This window comes from Erinaceus europaeus, chromosome 10, assembly GCF_950295315.1.
Source record: "Erinaceus europaeus chromosome 10, mEriEur2.1, whole genome shotgun sequence".
NCBI classification, from domain to species: Eukaryota; Metazoa; Chordata; class Mammalia; order Eulipotyphla; family Erinaceidae; genus Erinaceus; species Erinaceus europaeus.
This window is the reverse complement of record NC_080171.1, coordinates 99,080,676-99,100,605: the sequence shown is the minus strand read 5'-3', so window position 1 is coordinate 99,100,605 and position 19,930 is coordinate 99,080,676. Positions and strand designations below refer to the sequence as shown.

Sequence of the window (19,930 nt, the reverse complement as noted above, 5' to 3'; positions counted from 1 at the left end):
CAGTCCCCCTTCAAGCATTCTTTTTCCAAATATCCCTAAGAAAAGGGCCTACTGAATTCTTGGAACAAGGGGTGGACATAGATAAAACCATCTTCTAACTAACACGTTTTCACTCTCTACTCTCCTGCAGGGAACTGTGCCCATTACCAGAAGGGAGGCTGGTGGTATAACGCCTGTGCCCACTCCAACCTCAATGGTGTCTGGTACCGTGGGGGCCATTATCGGAGCCGCTACCAGGATGGAGTCTACTGGGCTGAGTTCCGAGGAGGCTCCTATTCACTCAAGAAAGTGGTGATGATGATCCGGCCCAACCCCAACACCTTCCACTAATCAGCTCCCCTCCTGACCTCTTGTGACCATTGCCACGAGCCTGCCCTGACCATACTGACCCCAGCACAAAGAACAACTCCTCACTAGTTCGTGTAGAGGCTGGGATGCCGGATTTGGTTTCCCAAGTCACAGATAATGGAACCGAATCGATACTGTATTCTCTGTCTCTGCTCCTTTTCTTCACACCAGACAGCCCCTTGTGTTTCTAGACAGGACAGGACTAAAACATGTCTTTCTTCAAGTTAGTTACGTCCTTCAATAAAAACACAACTGCAAAAACATTCACAATAGACAGGTGTATGAGCCTACCCTGGGCACTTAAGTGATGGCCATGCCTATATGCATTTAGATATATACCATATGCAATATATCTACATGCATATACAGGTTTGCCGCATATACCTGGACACACATATATTTCAGACATTCAAGCTGGTACTGACAGCTTTACTCCAAAGAAAAAAAGCATTTTTTTAAATTCATGTGTTACTTGAGTTTAAGACCAGATCACTGCCTTACGTAGGTCCAGTTCAAAGAATAATTCTTGCTACCCAAGTGCCTGGATTCTTCCAGTAGTGTCTACAAACCTATTCTCTTATACAGGGGCTCCCAACTTCCTCATGTAACAGTCCCTTTGGATATCTGACCTGATTTCAAAATACTCCCTCTTTCCATTCCTCTACTTCTCCCCATTCTCAGGACTTTTCTCCCACCCAGGACCTACTCATTCAGCGATCCATTCAGTCACACGGTTTGAGGCACCTTGCCTGCTTACTCTTACCTTTGTTGTACTATCTTTCTTTCCAGGCAGGACTACTCAGCGTCTGTGTAGGAAACAGCCTGGGCTCTAGGTTTCTCATCAGGAAAGGGAAGGACAGGCCCTAAAGCTAAAAACTGGCCACACAGATAACGTGTTTCACAGTTTTGTAGTTTCTCTTCAAACTTCTGCCTACATGTCATTTTATCTTTCACAGAAATAAAAACCTATCTTTCCCAGGAGATACGAAAATTAAAGAGAAGTCATTTGGTTATTAGGGCCTCCAAATGGCTATTGATCAAAGGTCCAGAGATCTCAGGCCAACTAGAGTCCACATCTCATCCCCAAACTGCATCCCCTGGAGAAAAGGTGCCATAAGATGAGAAACAGCCACACCTCTTGTGAGTCTCTGAATAACCAGGGACCACTGGTTCCCTTGACTGATGCATTTTCGTGTGGAAGCTGTCTGGGTCCTGTTGCCCACAAGGTGTCAAGACTCAGTACTGCTGGGACTATTGTCAAGAGCTTAGTTAAGAAGGTGAGACCCTCCCTTGGGGTGTGGGGTCAAGGTGGGCTAGATGTTGGATGATCTGGTACTGTCCATGTCTGGGTATGTGCCTATTACCTCAGCATTCTCACCATGTGTACCATGTAGCATGTTTTATGTACATAAAAGGGAGGGTTTTTTTTTTTAAATGTATTCCCAGATTATCCTTGTAATGACACAAATCTGCAATAAAAGCCATCAGTGCTATTTGGGTATATCTACACTTACTGCGTTATTGTTTCACAATGTCTTCCTGGAACCTCATATAGCAGAATTGCTTAAGAGATTTAATACCAGGGACACATTACAGAATCCTTTCTAGTACTCTCTCCCTGACTTTGGATTCCATGCTCTTAGGAACCCCACCATAGCTCTGGAGCTCCATGTTCTTTCATCTGGACAGGCCCCAGATGGCCAGGAAACATCTCTTAGTAGTGAAGTTAACATGTGAAACTCTTTCCTTGCACCTAAGTCTGGTCTCATTTCACCAAATGGTACCACCTACTCAATTGCTCAGGTCAAAAAACAAAGACTTTTTTCTCCTCTCACCCAATTCAGGCCATCTGTCCACACAAGCCCTAGTCTCTAAGTTAGAGATGGCATTTGTCTTCTCTTCCCTCAACTAAGAGCCTTATTTATGCCTTCTTCTCAGTCCAATCTGATTTGCACTCCAGCTACCATGATCATCTTCCTGCCAAACACACTTATAGAAAGGAATCTAGCAGGATGGAAAGCCCCAAAACTATTTAGGATAAGACTAATGTATATGACTTGAGAAACCCCAAATTATCTGCCCTTTAAAAACAAAACATCAAGAACCCCTGAATTGTCTGCCTTTTAGAAACAAAACACAACCATTAAATACCAATTTCTTTTTTTTTTTTTTTCCTCCAGGGTTATTGCTGGGCTCGGTGCCTGCACTGTGAATCCACCGCTCCTGGAGGCCATTCTTTCCCCTTTTTTGTTGCCCTTGTTGTTGTAGCCTCGCTGTGGTCACTACCATTGCCACTGTTGATGTTGTTCATTGTTGGACAGGACAGAGAGAAATGGAGAGAGGAGGGGAAGACAGAGAGGGGAAGAGAAAGACAGACACCTGCAGACCTGCTTCACTGCCTGTGAAGCGACTCCCCTACAGGTGGGGAGCCAGGGGCTCGAACCGGGATCCCTACGCCGGTCCTTGCGCTCTGCGCCACATGTGCTTAACCCACAGCGCCACCGCCCGGCCCCTCTAAATACCAATTTCTTTTGTGTGAGAACTGCAACTATTAACCAAGAGAAGCATTTATAATACATGATAAAAACAGGACTGATATTCATGCCATATCAGCAATTTTCAGAGAAGTTATAAATGTTGATAGAAAACTTGGTTAAAACATAATAAAGGCTCGGGGGCCAGGTGGTGGCACACCTGGTTGAACAGACATGTTACAGTGCGCAAGGACCCAGGTTCGAGTCTCCAGTCCTCACCTGCAGGGGAAAGCTTCACGAGTAGTGAAGCAGGGCTGCAGGTATCTACTTCTGTCTCTCTCCTTCTCTATCACCCCCTTCCCTCTCAGTTTCTGGCTCTGTCTATCCAATAAAAAATAAAACATATTAAAGCCTCACATATGGCCAGTAAATAAGAAAAACAATGGCAGCTTCAGTAATCACCGAAGAGGGGTGCATGAAATCAAGCCTAAACTGTCGTGGTGCTTTTCAGACTGATAAAAATGAAAACGCTATCAATCTCTACATTGACAAGGGAATGAAAAAACATGTACTCTGTTCACTCTGGATGGAAGCAAAATTGATTTATTTTTAAATACATATCTGAGAGAGAGAGAGCGAAAGGAAGGGAGGGAAGGAGGGAGGGAGGAAGAGAGAGAGAAGATGAGAATGAGAAAGAGGGTAGAGTTATAACCATTCTCTGCTCCATTCTGGCTTAAGGTGGTGCTGGGAATTGAACCTGAGATCTTGAAGCCTTGGGTAGGAAAATACTTTGCATAGCAAACATGCTGTTTACCAGGCCCTGGTTTGATGTTTTTAAATGAAAGTTTTGGCATAAATGAATGTCAAAACTTAAAATGCACTTATACCTTTCAGTCCAGCAGTCCCTGTTCTTAATAATTAAATATTACCACAGGAAATTTTATTTTTGTAGTTGGAGGAGGACTGACATTTAATGAAGCCTGTTATGTGCTTAAAACTAGATACATGTTTTCTTGTGTAACCCTAAGCAGAGCTTTGCGAAGAAGGAACTGTTATTCTGACCCACAGAGGAAGAGAAAATGAGGCTCATCGTCAGACTGCTGGCAAAAATACCACAACAGCAATAGTTCCAGAAGGCACAGAATGTCAGGCAATAAAGAAGAGTTCTCAACTCCCTCTCCCAAATCCCACATCAGCTGTTGGGGTCACAGTAGAATCTGCATGTTATTTGCGGAGATTATTCCAGCCTTGGCACAGAAAATAACCACCATCACACCCCAGTATTCTTTGAGTGAAATGTGGGATATAAAATGAGTGGAGAAAGAAAACAAGCATCAGCCTTTTGGGTCACTGAGTTTAGGTCCAACCCCTAATCACAGAGTTCTGAAAAGCTGTGCTGGACAATGCGAAACAACTCTTCTCTCAGTGAGTTGGGATCTAAACAAAAGCAGGTTATGATACCTGTTTCTTCTAAGCCCCTACACTGACACTCAAACCTGAGTCTCAGTCATACCCTGCCACATTTAGAAGGAGAAGACAAACTAAACCAATCAGAGATACAGAAGCCCCTTCCTTGGAGTAAAATGGGAGGGGAAATGAGTTAACCAAACCAATGCATCAAAGTAGAGAAAGGGGGAAACCGTACCTTAGTATCTGGTGCCTGGATGCCTACTGCACAGCTCTGTCCATCAACAAGCACAACTAGTTGGTATCCAGGATCTGACTAATCCACATCAACACACTCAAACTCCTCTCTCATCCCAACCAGTTACCTTTCCAGGTCTACGGTTACTAAGATTATAGGAGTCCTACTTTCACTGAGGTCTCTAGTTTGTGCAGCTTCCAGACTAAGAAGGAGTCAGTGTAACCTAGACTTTCTCTTGCCCTAGCCACACTCTTATGCCCTAGTTTGGGTCAATACCTTGATCACTGATGGGTACCCACCTGTTAGGCTTCTGTGGAAAACACAGCAGGAAGAAAATGTTGTTCTTCAAGCAAATGGCATTGAATAGGACCCCTTCTTCCAAATCTTGATGATTTGAACAAGATTGAAAAGGAAATCTTTGAATTACTGAAGACAATGATAAAGGGGAGACTACAAAGCTCATAATCTCATGATACCACCTACAAAATCTTGTCAAGATTATGAAGTCCTTTATAAGTTCATGGGGTTCTTCCTTGTCTTCCAAGACTACTCTACTGTTTTATACAGTTTCACAAAAGACTCTTGATTGTCGTCAGAGAAAGTCATATAAACAGAGTAAACAAAAAATGAGATTTTCTTGGGAGGAGAAGAAAAAGTTTGTGACTAAACCCTGGGACTCATGCATGCAAAATATGTGTTCTATCTCTGAACTGTATTCCTGCCTCCATAAAAAAAAAGGTTACATTTTTCAAGTATATAAAGCATCAGACAATCTTTCTGCCTCTTATTTTTTACCTGAGATCTAAAGATCCAGGTCAAAATAATAGCTGCTAAGGGTCTCATGCTCTAGAGCAGGGCGCAGTAACATCTCTGCACAGGGAGACCCCAGGCTGGTTCTATAGCTTTAGTTCATTGTTCATATACAACTTTTTTAAAAAGTAGAGAAATGATTTTTTGGTGGGAAGCTAGGTGAGTTATCACTTTGACTTGTCCCTGCAAACAACCACAGGGAGGGTAGGAATTCTCCTTTATTTCACTGTAAATCAAGTGAAAGAGACTTCTTGGGATTGTTCCAAGAGTTTGGCATGGGCAAGCATAAGCGCTACTATCTGACACAGGCCTCCAGCCTGTGTCCTAAAGCCCAGGGTAATGAGAAATGGAAAAGCACTGGAAGCAAACAGTGTGCCTGCCAATGGGGCAGAAGGCTTCCTAGAAACCAGAGGGCAGACTGGATGGTGGTCTGTGGGCCAGTGCCTGAGTTCCAGGCGCCAAGAAAGGAGCCATGAGCGATCATTTGGAGAAGCATTACCCCACTGGGGAGCTGAGTCAGAGGCAACTAGAAGGGAAATTCTGAAGCAGTAATAGTCAAGAAGGAGAAAAAGACATGGCTTTGGCTGTCGGGAAAACCAGATGTGTGCAGAGCACCAGTTCTGGATTATGACCCAACCAAAAGTATAGAGTGGGCTCCTTGCTCCTCATTCCTTCCTCTCCCTAATCCTAAGGTTCACAAACTTTAGAGGCAAAAGTGGGGAAGGCAGTCAGACTGCAAGATCCAGTGGAAAAAGTTGACTTGATGCCCTCCCACCAGCCCAGACCTCAAAGTCTGGCCAGGATTGAGGAGTCCAGACTTCACATTACTGCACAGAACTGTCTGTGATGACGTGTTTGGTGAAATGACTGGACTTTTTCATGCCTGACAGCAGGAAGACTTAGGGGCCTACTACATTTTCAGCATCAACTGGGAAAAGAACCAGTCTATAGAATAGGCTGGAAAGGACACTGGGGAAAAAATTAAATTGGTTTCTTCTTATACCTAATGGCATGCAGCTCATTTAATAAGCTAGTTACATAAGGCCATGTGGTATCTCTCAGGGACCATCAGCAGGGACACAGCTGGGTCTCATGAGGGCCAGGAAACAGAAACTGCCTGGAAAGCTGTCAAAAGGCAGGACAGCAGCTCCCACAGCATCTCTCCTCTCTTTCCTTTGTTTGCAAGGTCTTTTTTCTCTGTTTCTTGTTGTGCTTTCACAGCACAGAATTCCTGGGCTTACAAGTATTGATGGTCTGAGCACAACAAAGTGATACAAACTGAGGAGATGGCTGGCCTACCTGGTTGGTATCCACCTCCATCCCACCATCTCTGGTCTCAGAGTAGAGCTGGGTAAGTGAACACTGCTGCTGCAGCTGAGTGCTATGGGAGAGATGGGGGAATATGGATCGACCTTCTCGTGGTGCATCCCGTGAGTACCCATTCATTGGGGAAACTGACGATCCTTCCTAGCCGACTGAATCCACATGGATCCCAGTCACTTTCAAAGCCAGCAACAAGCAGCTCCTGACAGCTTTCAACCTGACGCTGTTGACTGGCTACGGAAGAAGGGCAAATGCTAGAAGAAGAAGAAGAGCTAGATCCACATATCATGGGCTCAGCTATATCCAAAAGAAGTTGTCTAGCCTGTTATCCAGCTATTGTTGGTCCCCCATATGAATTCTGGGATCATATTCTTCCAGATAGGTAGATTCCATCCCATTGCTAGTTAGATTGTGTCCTATGGTCCTGTCTTTCTTCTGCTGACCATCTGTCCTAGCACCCAACTCTTCCAGGTCTAACTGAGTCACTAACATGATATCTGACTCTTTCACTTGGGGCTCTTCCTGCCCTTACAGAGTATACTGAGTATCCCAATAGTCTCTGTGGACAAAGAGGCAACAAGACCCCCAATGCTGGGATCTTCTTGGCAGTGTTTTGCTCTAGATAGCACTCATACCCTTAATCATCAATGGGCACTTACCATACATGTCTCTCCAAATTCTCACAACTATATGAGATAGGTTTGAATAATTACCCTCCCCCAGAATAATTACCCTCACGTCAGCATAACAGGTATTATTAAGGTTCAGAGATGTAAGTGACTTGCCCAAGAATGTGCAGCCTGGGACATTCAAATCTGAACCGGGGTTTTTCTGACTCCTGAATCCATTAGATGCCTCTGACACAATAGATCGGTATCTGCAGGGATAAAATACAACCACTATGGCTCTTCTCTCATCCCATCATCATTCTCTAGTGTATCTAACAGTAATGGTAGCATGGAGCCTCCCACCCACAGAGGAGGTGTGTGAGGTGAAAGGTCAGCCCGCTTGCTTTTTCAGATGTCAAGACCAGCATCCTTTCGTTTCAGAGAAGGGGACAATGAATAATAGGGGACAGTGAAAGAGATTATTACAGTCTCTTGGGGCTTCCAACCCTTTGCCAAGGCTAACGCTGCGAGGCCTTGCCTTCTCTCCAGCCCAACAGGGCCAAGCTCCTGCACTCAGAGTGTCCCACTCATGGCTGGTCTGGCAGTCACCTTATGCACCAATGCTACCCAGGCCAGGCCCTGACCCACACCATCTGGTAATTGGGTCTCTGTTGTGGGGGCTCCTCAATCTGCATCTCCAAGCATTCAGGACTGTCTGGAGTTCTCTTTCCTGGTTTCCCTCAGCTCCCAAAGTCATGCCTGAACCAGATTCTGCCCCTTGTGGACACAATGCTTTGGTAGCAATCATCACCCAGACATTCAGGTGTCCCCGTCTCTCTGACCTGGAGCATCCTGGTCCTCTCGGCCTACACATGGGAACCCAGACACAGAAAATCCTTCCCATCTGTGCAGCCATCACAAAGCACTTCCATGTGTGGCAGTTCCCGGGTGGGCAGGTCATCTGGCTGTCCCATGCCCTTGTCTGTCAATGTTCATGATAAATCTGACTCCCTGGGCTAATCAAGGGATGCTCCTTTATCCCTGCTGTGGCTTGTGTAACCTCCTGAAACCACAGGACATCTCCAAATAGGAGTGGAGATCCCTAGGCAAGGGAGAACAAGCCACATTTGCTCTGACCTTTAGCATAGTGGAATGACTCTGGAGGGTAGTAGCTAATGCAAAGGGAATGGAATCAGAATTCCCTTCTGGAGCCATGACAGAGCCCACACCCTACTTGTGTCAGAGGGGAAATGATTAGGAGAAACACGCAACCTGCCTTCAGCCAGGAATACTGACCAAACCCCAGGCAAGTGTGCCTGGGCTCAGATTTCTGTCAGCCTCCTTTCCACTAAAACTCAATAGCCAGGAACTTTTCCTCATTGTTCAGGACATCAGGACATAGCAGGGTTGTGTTGGGGACAGTGGAAAAGGGACTAAGAATAGATATTCAAGACTCAAAGGCAGGAGCAGAGAATGGTGGAATAATTGGGTAGAAGGCCAGAACTTTAAGGACAGCATGGGGAGCATGTGTTTGAAATGGAAGACCGCTCCTTTGCCAAGAGCACAAATCGCTGATAAGTAGAGAAACGTGTGTGAAAATAAGATACCATCTTTCAGCCAGCAATTTATCATCGAGTAAGAAGTGTTGGAGTGCAATGGAGGAATAGCTCTCTGAGGAGGCTGTCTGCCACATCATGCACACAGCCCAGGTTTGAGTCCCTGCGCCACACAGGGATGTCCCTGCACCACGGGTAGCTCTGGTGCTATGGTGTCTCTCCTTCTTTATCTCTCCCTGAGTGAAAAATCAACCCAGGAGTGCTAAAATCATGCTTATGTGGTGCAGCACTGACTAGTCAAAAAGGTAGTGGGCATTTATCTGAGTAAAGAAAGCAAATGTGCCCATACTTTGTCGGTGGAAGTGTGACTCCACCCTTGCAGGGGGCATGCCTGCAGCCTCCATCAGAAGCAGCATGGCCACTGCTCCTGCAGTCCCACTTCTAGCTCTCAGTGTTTTAGAACTACTCTTAAGACGTAGGAAAAGATGCATGTGTCAAGATGTTCCCCACTGTAATGTCAAAGGCAAAAGTAGGAATAGCCCAATTGATTACCAGTTGGGACATGAATAAACAAACCAGTCAGCATGTCTACAGGAATCCAGGCGTGCAACAAGTCACCCACAAGTCCGCAGGTATCACAGAATCACAGAAAAAAAAAAAACTGAAGGAGTTCGATACTTGCTGCTACTGAACAATACCTACATCATTTAAAGTGGGACAACAAGGTGAGAAGCAATATACCTATAATGTTAAGACTCTGGTGAGAAAGCACAGTATTATTTGTACAGCCCCACTTGCATATTTCATATTTGTAAATTTAAAGTGTTTATTAGAAGGATATGCACCAACTGCTAATAGTGGTTATCTATGGTGAAGAAGGAGAGGAAGAGGAGGATTATTGCTTTTCACTTTATACAGTTGTTTTCAGCATGAATGAGTTTTATAACAATGTGCTATGTTTGTACTTTTTTTTTTAAATCCTTAAAAGATAGGGTGCTAGATGTATCTCTAAGCAAAGCCTGCATGAGTGGCCACATAAAATGGGGTTTCCTTGTTTCCCCTGAGAAGGCATTCTTGGGCCTTTGATAGTCTGGGAACTTCCTTTCAACTACACTCTAAACCTCAACATATAATTTACTATTGAACCACAGTCTTCCCAAGGGTGATTTTCTAGGCCCTACTTAGTCCCTACTCAGCTTGTCCCCAGGCACCTTTCTTTTTTACAGAGCTGTAACAATTCACCGCCTCTTTTTAAAATGGTAACCACCTGCTCTGCTCTGTCCCACAGAATCTTCTAGTTATCCATTGTGGCAAATTACCTCCAAACTCAGCATCTAAAAAACAATAAATTATAATCATCTTGTCACTTCTGTGAGTCGGGAGTTTTTGGTGAGTGTTAGCTTGGGTCTTAAGAGACTACAGTCAAACAGTGGGCTGGGGCTGTGGTCTCCTTTGGAGGCTTGACTTGGGCAGAATCTGCTTTCACAGTTGTCAGGCTTCAATCCCTTATCACAGGACTTTCTTCAGGACTGACAAACTTACAGCAGTTGAATTCTTCCAGGATGTGTGGCCAGAAGGGACAAATGGATACTAGAAGCAAACCTCTTCCTTGACTGCTTTTTCTGCCACATTGTTTCTCTTCATGGAGACAGAGATATTAAACAGAGGATGTATACATTGAAGTTGGGTGGAACTCCAGTCATAAGCATGAGCTCCTGAGTTAAATTTAGTATTTCCCTGGCACGTGATATGGGCTAAGTCATAAATCAAAAACAGTGGGGCTTTTCATTCACAAAACAGGGAATTTTAATAATATCTACTAGATTTGTATAAAAACTGAGCAAGACTGTGAACTCTCAGAGGATTATAAATTTTAGGCTAACAAATCCTGAAGTTGCAAAGTGCAGGCAAATTTTTCTCTTCTGGAAGGAAGGCTAAGTCCATGGAATACTATTATGCAACTAAAAAAGATACTGTGTCCTTAGGGACAAAATGGACAAAATTGTAGGTGGTGGTGCTCAGTGAGGTAAGTAAGGAGGTGAAAGATAACTATCAGACTGTGTTTCATTCATATGTGGAGCATATAGAAGTGAAACACATGAACTTGCACAAAAAGAAGTAGAAGGAGGAGGAAGAAAAAGAAGAAGAAGGAAAAGGAGGAGGAGGAGGGAGAAGAAGACACCAACCTGTTCATAAGACTTCGTGAGAACTATAGGGGTTATCTTGGGGCAAGTAACAGCACAGAACTTTGGTGGCAGGTGCAGTGTGGGACTACACTTATTATCTTCCTTTTTATAAAAAGATATTTTTTATTTATTACTGGATAAAGACAGAGAGAAACTGAGAGAGGAGGGGGAGATGAGAGGAAGAAAGACAGACACCAGTAGCCCAGCTTCACCACCTGCAAAGCTTTCCCTCTGCAGGTGAGAACCAGAGGCTTGAACCTAGGTCCTTGTGCACTGTAATGTGAGCACTTAACGAGGTGTGCCACTTCCTTTTTAAAATTTATTTTTTATTTTTTATTTATTGGATAAAGACAGCCAGAAATTGAGAGGGGAGGGGGAGATACAGAGGAAGAAAGACTGAGAGACACGTGCAACACTGGATCTACACAGGACCAGCTGGAAAGGCTGGCTAGGAAAGACAAGAGATGACAAGGGTTTTGAAACTGGTGGAAAAGGCATTCTTCTAGTGTTTGCCCTTCTTCCGCAGCCAGTCAACAGCGTCAGGTTGAGCCTGATGTAAAGTTTCGAGACCTCCTTTGAATCTGGAGAGGTGGCAGTCGTTGACTATGTGGGTCATAGTCTGTCTGTAGCCGCAGGGGCAGTTCGGGTCATCTCTGGCTCCCCAGTGATGGAACATAGCGGCGCACCGGCCATGGCCTGTTCGATAGCGATTGAGGAGGGCCCAATCATAACGTGCTAGGTCAAAGCCGGGTTGACGCTTGCAGGGGTCTGTGATGAGGTGTTTGTTCTTTACCTCAGCTGACTGCCAACTCTGTTTCCAAGAGTCTGGAACAGAGAAGTTCAGTGTAGGCGTAGAGGACCAGATTGGATGACAAGACGTCAAGCGTTGGACAGGGTGGGCGAAGATATCCGCGTATATTGGCAGGTCCGGTCGAGCGTAGACGTGGGAAATGAACTTAGATGATGCCGCATCCCGACGAATATCTGGCGGGGCGATGTTGCTAAGAACTGGCAGCCATGGAACCGGGGTGGAACGGATGGTTCCAGAAATTATTCTCATGGAGGAATATAATTTGGAATCGACCAAGTAGACATGGAGGCTACGGAACCATACTGGGGCACAGTATTCTGCAGTGGAATAGCAAAATGCCAGAGATGATGATCGTAGTGTGGAAGCGCTAGTGCCCCACGAGGAGCTGGCCAGTCTTGCAATGTTGTTATTCCTCGCGCCCACCTTTGCTGCAGTTTTTATGAGATGTTCGTGAAATGACAGGGTGCGATCGAGAGTAACGCCAAGATAGACTGGCTGGGCTTCATGCCGGATTCTCGTATCGCCAAGCTGCACATTAAGCTCACGTGAGGCCGAGGCATGGTGTAGATGGAAAACAGATGATACCGTTTTTGCAGTGCTAGGGATTAGTCGCCATTTTTACAGTAATCAGATATCAGAGACATGTCTTCCATGAGTGTTTCCTCGAGGATGTCAAAGTTGGATGCCTGAGTTGCACAGCAGATGTCATCGGCGTAGATGAACTTCCTTGAAGAAGTTTCTGGAAGGTCATTGATGTAAATATTAAGTAGCGTAGAAAGGAAAAGGCATGAAACAATCAGAAAGGATCTGTGGAATGAATGAGAGTGCTTTGGGGATCTCTGCAGACACATGGGATGAGGACTGGAAAAAAAGAAGGAGGAGGAGGAGAAGAAGAAAAGAAAAGCTGAATTTCTTGCATATGGAGTGGGCTTTTTTTTTTTTTCCAACTGGGTGTCCTTGGAGACAGTTAAATAACATTGTGGTGACACTGAATGTGGAGCTGTTAATGTCAGTCATGGGGTGGAGGTGGCATCAGTCACTTTCATGCATGTTCTGGGAAGGAAGCAGCAGTTCAACAGCAGTGTGCAGCTGGTCCCTCCCACCTTCTGAAGGTAGATAAGAGGAGCACCTGAGCATGCCACCTAGCTTTGTGGCTTTGCTTGTGTGTGTGTGAGGGGAGACACCCATAGTTCAAATGTTCATATTCATTCTCAGAATCAAAGTACAGGGAAATGGCTGTGCATGAAGCACACACATATTGTTTTAGGTCTTCCTAATGCTATGCTCTAAAATGAGCTGTTTAAGAGCTTTCCTTTTCCCCCTAGCAATTTCTGCAAGACAGCCATCAATCAGAAGCTTTTTTTTTTAAATTATTATTTATTACTTATTTATTTTCCCTTATGTTGCCCTTGTTTTTTTTATTGCTGTAGTTATTATTGTTGTTATTGATGTCATCATTGTTAGATAGGACAGAGAGAAATGGAGAGAAGAGGGGAAGACAGAGAGGGGAAAAGAGGGAGTCGGGCTGTAGCGCAGCGGGTTAAGCGCAGGTGGCGCAAAGCACAAGGACCGGCATAAGGATCCCGGTTCGAACCCCGGCTCCCCACCTGCAAGGGAGTCGCTTCACAGGTGGTGAAGCAGGTCTGCAGGTGTCTATCTTTCTCTCCTCCTCTCTGTCTTCCCCTCCTCTCTCCATTTCTCTCTGTCCTATCCAACAACGATGACAACAACAATAAAACAACAAGGGCAGCAAAGGGGAATAAATAAATAAAATAAATTTTAAAAAAACTTTAAAAAAAAAGAGAGGGGAAAAGAAAGATAGACACCTGCAGACCTGCTTCACTGCCTGTGAAGCAATTCCTCTACAGGTGGGAAGCCGGGCCTCCAACCGGGATCCTTCTGCTGGTCCTTGTGTTTAGTACCACGTGCGCTCAACCTGCTGCGCTACCGCCTGACTCCCAGTCAGAAGTTTCTTTCCAAGCCGATCTTCTCTCTTCTAGCCTGAGCTTCATGAAGCTGCTCAGTGTGCTATAAAAGCAAAGTGAGGCCTATGAAATGCCAACCCAGCCCAGCCATATCCTTGTTAAAAGCCCTCTGTGGTTCCCTTTTTTGTTGTTAGGATCAGAACCCAACTTCCCCATCTGGGTGTCTAGGCTGCAGTCATCTCACACCTCCCTTCCACTACAGCTGCTTTTCATGACCTCCTCCCCCTTGTTTCCTACTCTCCAGCCAGTCTCTCCAACAAACATGTTTTCCCCATGTCGGAGCTCATTCACAAGCTGCTGTCTACACCTGAAGCAGTTATCTCCCACCTCTTCACCCAGCTTAATCATCCTATTGGACTTCCCTCCAGAACACACTCCCTGATCCCCCAGACTAGGCTGGGTCCCCCTTTTATTAGCTCATGAGCCTTTCTCTGCCTGATGCTTAGCTCACTTTTACTGATAGTTTCTTGTTCAGTGTTAATAATCGGGACCAAGTTATGCGCTCCACCAGAGCAGAAATGCCATCAGTTCACACTGGCCAGTGAAACAGTAAGGACTTGCCCAGCTTGTGGAAGGCCTGGCATGCGCTGCTCTCAGGCTCAGAGGGTGAGCCCTCATTTGCCATGCTGTTCTGGGACACTAGAAGATCAGGGTAGTACATGACCTCAGTTATATTTGATCATAAAGGCTTTTTTTTTTTTTTACTATGAAAGGGTCTGCTTACTACCAAGTGCACTTACCCCCCCCCCCCCCAGCATTACTCAGCTCTGGCTTAAGGTTGCATTGGGGACTGGACTAAATGTGAGCCCTTTAGTGCCTTGGACATGAAAGGCTTTTTGACTGTTATTATCTCCCCAGACCCTACCTCTTAACCACAAAGAAGTTTCAAAATGTCTAATTTTTGTTCCGTGAGAGATCACAATTTTCATTTTTTTATTAGTGAGTTAATATTGATTTACAAGATTATAAGATAACAGAGGTAGAATTCTACACTCTTCCCATCACCAGAATTCTATGTCCCCATCTCATCCACTGGAAACTGAAGTAGTTCTCCTAAGGTCATAGGTAAGGGTTGACTTTGTATCTATCTACAGCTATAGCTATAGCTATAGCTATAGCTATCTATCTATCTATCTATCTATCACCCACATTTTCTATGGTTCTGTTTTCACTTCCTAAGTCACACCTACATGTATTGTTACTTCAAAGCATTCTTCTTTTTTTCTTCTCTTTCAGACAAGAGAAACAGTGCCAATTTCCTATGGTGTTTTCCATATTCACTTCTTTTTCAGTGATGGTAAAAAGACAAGGTTCCTGTGTCAGATGTTCTGGGTCCTGATGGAATTGGGGTTATTCAAAGCCTTCTGGTCATCTTCCCCTATTATTTACCTCTCTAAGAGTATGGACCAAAATTCTTTTTGGGGTGCAGAGGTAAGAGTTCTGGCTTCTATAACTGCTTCTCCACTGGACATGAATGTTGGCAGGTTGATCCATACCCTCAGCCTGTTTCTATCTTTCCCTAGTAGAGATCACAAATTTCCATGCTCACTATAGCTACGTTTAAAATCAGCTTTAAACTTTCCAGAATCTCCACTGTATTCCTAATTTTATTTAGCTATTTCCTGGAAGGAAATGCAGGTAGTGCAAACCAAATATCCTTTTAAATAATTAAAATGTGTAGCCCTTCTTCACAGCTCTTTGTTATCACTGCAGTCTGAATTATATTTATAAGGCATTGTTATGGGGGAGGGAGATCCTGTGCTTTTCTGAAAAGAATTGAAAGGATGATTTCTGACCATTATTTTTTACTCTTTAAAGCAACTGGGAAGAAACTTTTTGATACAAACACTCTTATTATTAAAATATACATTTTCCACTCTGTGTTTTTTTAAATTAAGTTTCATAAGACACTCAGTGCACCAAAGTGTAGCCAACTGGTTCTAAAATTTGCATTGAACGGAGTTGAAATACCCACCCACACAGTTAATAAGAACAGCTTGTACTACATGAGGGTCTGAGGGCATCTTTACTTGGAATAAGACACATACCTATGAATAGTCCCAGAAAGCAGTTAGCTTAGGACCAAACTTCCATCCAAGTTGAAAAGAATTATTACAAAAATAAACTCCAAATTTGCTACTAGAGGTGAATAGCTGCTGAAGCAGCCTTCAAGGTCTCACGAGTGAACTGAGAAAGCAGTCACAAATATCAGGGGCTGACCTAAAGCTCCTCCCGCAGATCAACTCCCTCCCACTCTGCTAAAGAAGGACCTGTCACGAGGACTTTGCCAGGGAGGAAAATGGTTTCAGACATTTTTTCCTATATTATACTTTCCAGGAATTATGTAACTATTCCTCTTTGGATGAACAAATCTAACCCAGAACAGGTTGGGTTTTCAAGAGGAATCCAGTACTAAAACCACAACTGGATTTGGGTAAGGTCTGTCTGTGGCAGTCAGACATGCAGACAGGGCTTGGAGTCACCCTCAGGATGGTGGGCCCACTGAGCTTCAGAAGATGATTTTATTCTAGTTAAGAGAGAAAGAAATAAAATAAAATAAAATAAAATAAAATAAAATAAAATAAAATAAGAAAGAAAGAAAAAAGGAAGGAAGGAAGGAAAGAAGGAAGGAAGAAAGAAAGAAAGAAAGAAAGAAAGAAAGAAAGAAGGAATTTTAAATTTTAAAGAGAGAGAGATACACAGAGAAATACAGAGCTCAGAGCACTTCTCAGTTCTGGCCTATGGTGGTGGTGCTGGAGATTGAACCTGGGATCTCGGGGCTTTAGGCATGACAATGTTTTGGACAATCATCATGCTGTCTCCTACTGGAACCCCATGGTAAATTCTCACCATCCTGATAATAGAGAAGATGTTGTTGCCCCAAGGGCAAGGAGAGCTGCATCTATCCAGAAACTCAGGGCCAGTGCAAACTATGTGTCCACTGCTGAGTGTGTATCTCACCTAAGGCCAACCAAGAACCATTACAGTAAAATCCAGAAGGGACATCTGACCCTCAGGGTCCTGAGGAAGAGACTCATCCGAAGGAAAATACCTGGCATCTATCTATATGCTTGGTCTGATGACAACAGACATAAGTCAAAAAGGGGTAAAAATACTGGTTCAGTATTCCTTTGATTGAGAATCACTAACAAGTACCACTGGAAGCTTCAAACAGGCCCCTCTTAAACCCTGTATGGGTTTGCTGTCCTGAGGGTCCAAAAGACAGCAATGTTCGACAATTCGTCCTACTCCATATAGTGCTTCATGGAGGCCATCCACTAGTCATAAATGGCAGAGAACATACAGGTGGCAGCAGCAAGGGAGGAGTAAGAAAAGAAAGTAATGACTTGGACAATGAAGGGAAGGCCAGTGTCAAGAGCTTAGGGCTTACAGCCAGACCATCTGGGACAGTTCCTGGCTCTGCCACTTTCCAGTTATGTGACCCCAGACAACCTTTCAGTGTCAGCTTATACACCGAGTTATTGTGAGCTTTCACTGAGATAATGTATTAAAATACCTCATAAATGTTAGGCACAGGGAAAACAAACAACAGCAATTCTCATGATTATCTTTATGAACAAGGGGCAATCTTACTGATTCTAGAGTTCTAACCTCACTCTAAAACTATAAAAGTGGCTGGGCAGTGGTGCACCCAGGAGAGCACATACATTACCATGCTTGAGGACCTGGATTCAAGTCCTTGGTCCACCCTTATAGGAGAGAACTTTTATAGATTTTGGAATAGTGCTACAAGTGTCTCTCATCTCATCCTCCCCACGCCCACCTCTATTTCTCTCTATCAAAAAGGAAAAAAAGAAGAAGGAAAATGGCCACTAGGAGTGGTGGATTTGTCCTACAGGCATGGAGTACCAGCAATAATAACAATATCCATTGTTATAATAATAACAATATCACCATCAGTCTTATTCCTCAATTTATTAGCCTCAGGCAAAGTGGAAATAAATTTGGTAGCTGTGCTTGCCAACTTGTCCTCCATTTGTGGATCTAATCTGGGGGTTTGCCAGTCATCAAGTAGAAAGACATTCTAGTTCACAGCAAGTAAGAAGAAGAGAAAGGAAATGATAAAGTATGAGAAAAGAAAGCATTATTATTATTCGATTTAATAATACCAAACAAATGAGAAAGAGTAATACTCCCTTACTAAAAGACTAGGTTTCCAATCAAATGCTTTTTTCAAGGATCTTGCCTAATAAAAATATCATAATACCAAAACCCAAAATGCAGTCAAAGATTCACATTAACTAATGTCAAAGAAGCAAAAAGCAAATAAGTGGAGGTAAAATCATTTTGTACGGGATACTTCACAATGACTCCAAAACTGTTATAAACACCCACATACTAAACAGTATAAAAAATGAATAGCAGAAACTGTTAGGAATGCAAAGGAACTCAACATTTTTTCTTATTTTTTTTATTAGTGATTTAATATTGATTTACAAAATTTAAGTTAATGGGTATAATTCCATACTGTTCCCATCACTAGAGTTCTGTGTCCCCATCCCCTCCACTGGAAATTGCAGTGGTTCTCCCAAGGTCACAGATATGGCCTGAGTTTATAAACATATATATGTATACACATATATTTATATTTACATTATAATTATATATATTCTCCCCCCCCCCATCTTTCTATAGTCCTGCCTTCACTTTCTAAGTCAGACTGATACCTATTGCTATTTCCAAGTGTCCTCCCTTTATTTCCTCTTCTCTCTCAGATAAAAGAAACAGTACCTGGTTTCCTCTGATATTTTCCAGGTTTGCTTCCATTTCGGTGATGGTATAAAAACAAAATTTCTGGTGAAAAACACTTTGGGTCCTGGTGGAATGGGGGTTCAGAGCCCTCTGATTATCTTTGCCTATCTTTTACCCCTTTAGGAGTATGAGCCAAATTTATTTTTGAGGTGCAGAAGATGGGGGGAGTCGAGGCTTCTGTAATTGCCTCTCTACTGGACTTGGATGTTGGCAGGCTGATCCATATCCCCAGCCCTCTAGTAATTACTTCTGTCTCTGATAGACCAAAGTGTCAAAAATTAGTAACTTGAATACTATGATGTAATTGCAAGACTAATTTGAGAGATTATACCTTCTTTTTTCTTTTTGTTTTTTTCATTACCATGGCTTCACGATGCAGGACAACTCAGATAGAAAAATAGAGACAGGAAGATAGAGGGAATACTGCCACAACACTGGAGCTTACGTCCCCCAATGTGGTGGGGGCAGGACTCAAACCTGGGTCATGCCAATGGCCAAACAGGGACCCTCCTGAATTACCTATCTTGCTGATCCAAGTTTATATCTGTTCCCCCAGCACCCAGGAAACATTTACAAAAACTGATACTATAAGACAATTTCAATTATTTTTAAAAACCTACAAAGCATAAATTATCATATATTCTAAACAAATCTAAACATTTTCAGATATGACTATGCCTTTTAAAACCCAAGTAATTATAGTGGTGTTATAACAGCCAAGAAGTTAAACAACTCAAATGTCCATGAAGTGATATACTGACATATAAAATGTTGTCTGTCTATATAATGGGACATTACCTGGCAGTAAAAAGGATAACTACTGATCATGTCCCACCATAGATGAACCTTGATATGTAATACTAAAGTCAGCTATAAAAGACAACAGGATGAACAATTCAATTTATCTGAAATATCCAAAAAAAAAAAAGGAAAATTTACAGAGACAGAGAAAGCACCTTCGTAGTTTCTTAGGGCAGAAGGGAAGTAGGGAGGGAGAGGTGGCTAGAAGGAAAAGGTTGTGGCTACTAATGGGTATAAAGTTTTTATTTGAGGGTGATAAAATATTCTAAAGGTCACTTGCCAACACTTGACCAATTCTGGAAATATATTAAAATCACTGAATTATATAAATTTAAATGAGCTGTATTTCAACAGAGTTGTTTGAGAAAAATTTAAACCCTTGACAATTAAAACATTACTTTAAATAACCAGATAGTTGAAAAATCGGAAGTATACTAACACTAAAGAATGCCACTGAGAACATTACACATCAAAGCAGCTAGGATGCAACAAAAGTAGCTGCTAAAAGACAATGTACTGCCTTTACTACTTTATATATTAAAGTAGGATGAGTGATATATTCAGATGAACCAATGATTCAACCAAAGCAGTCAACATAAATAAATCAATA

The 19,930-nt window shown here is 43.2% G+C and overlaps 2 protein-coding genes across 18 annotated transcripts in view; one reads left to right on the top strand and one right to left on the bottom strand.

Moving 5' to 3' along the window:
- ANGPTL2 (angiopoietin like 2) overlaps positions 1 to 1,857 on the top strand; it is a 39,519-nt gene extending 37,662 nt beyond the window's left edge. For both annotated transcript variants that reach the window (XM_007528839.3, XM_060200204.1), the window contains exon 5: positions 131 to 1,857. In XM_007528839.3, coding sequence (XP_007528901.1) covers positions 131 to 330 — 200 coding nt within the window. In that variant the 3' untranslated portion in view covers positions 331 to 1,857. The remainder of the gene's footprint in view (positions 1 to 130) is intronic.
- The window catches only part of RALGPS1 (Ral GEF with PH domain and SH3 binding motif 1), a 353,198-nt gene that overhangs the window by 155,735 nt on the left and 177,533 nt on the right, over positions 1 to 19,930 (bottom strand). The window lies entirely within an intron of this gene.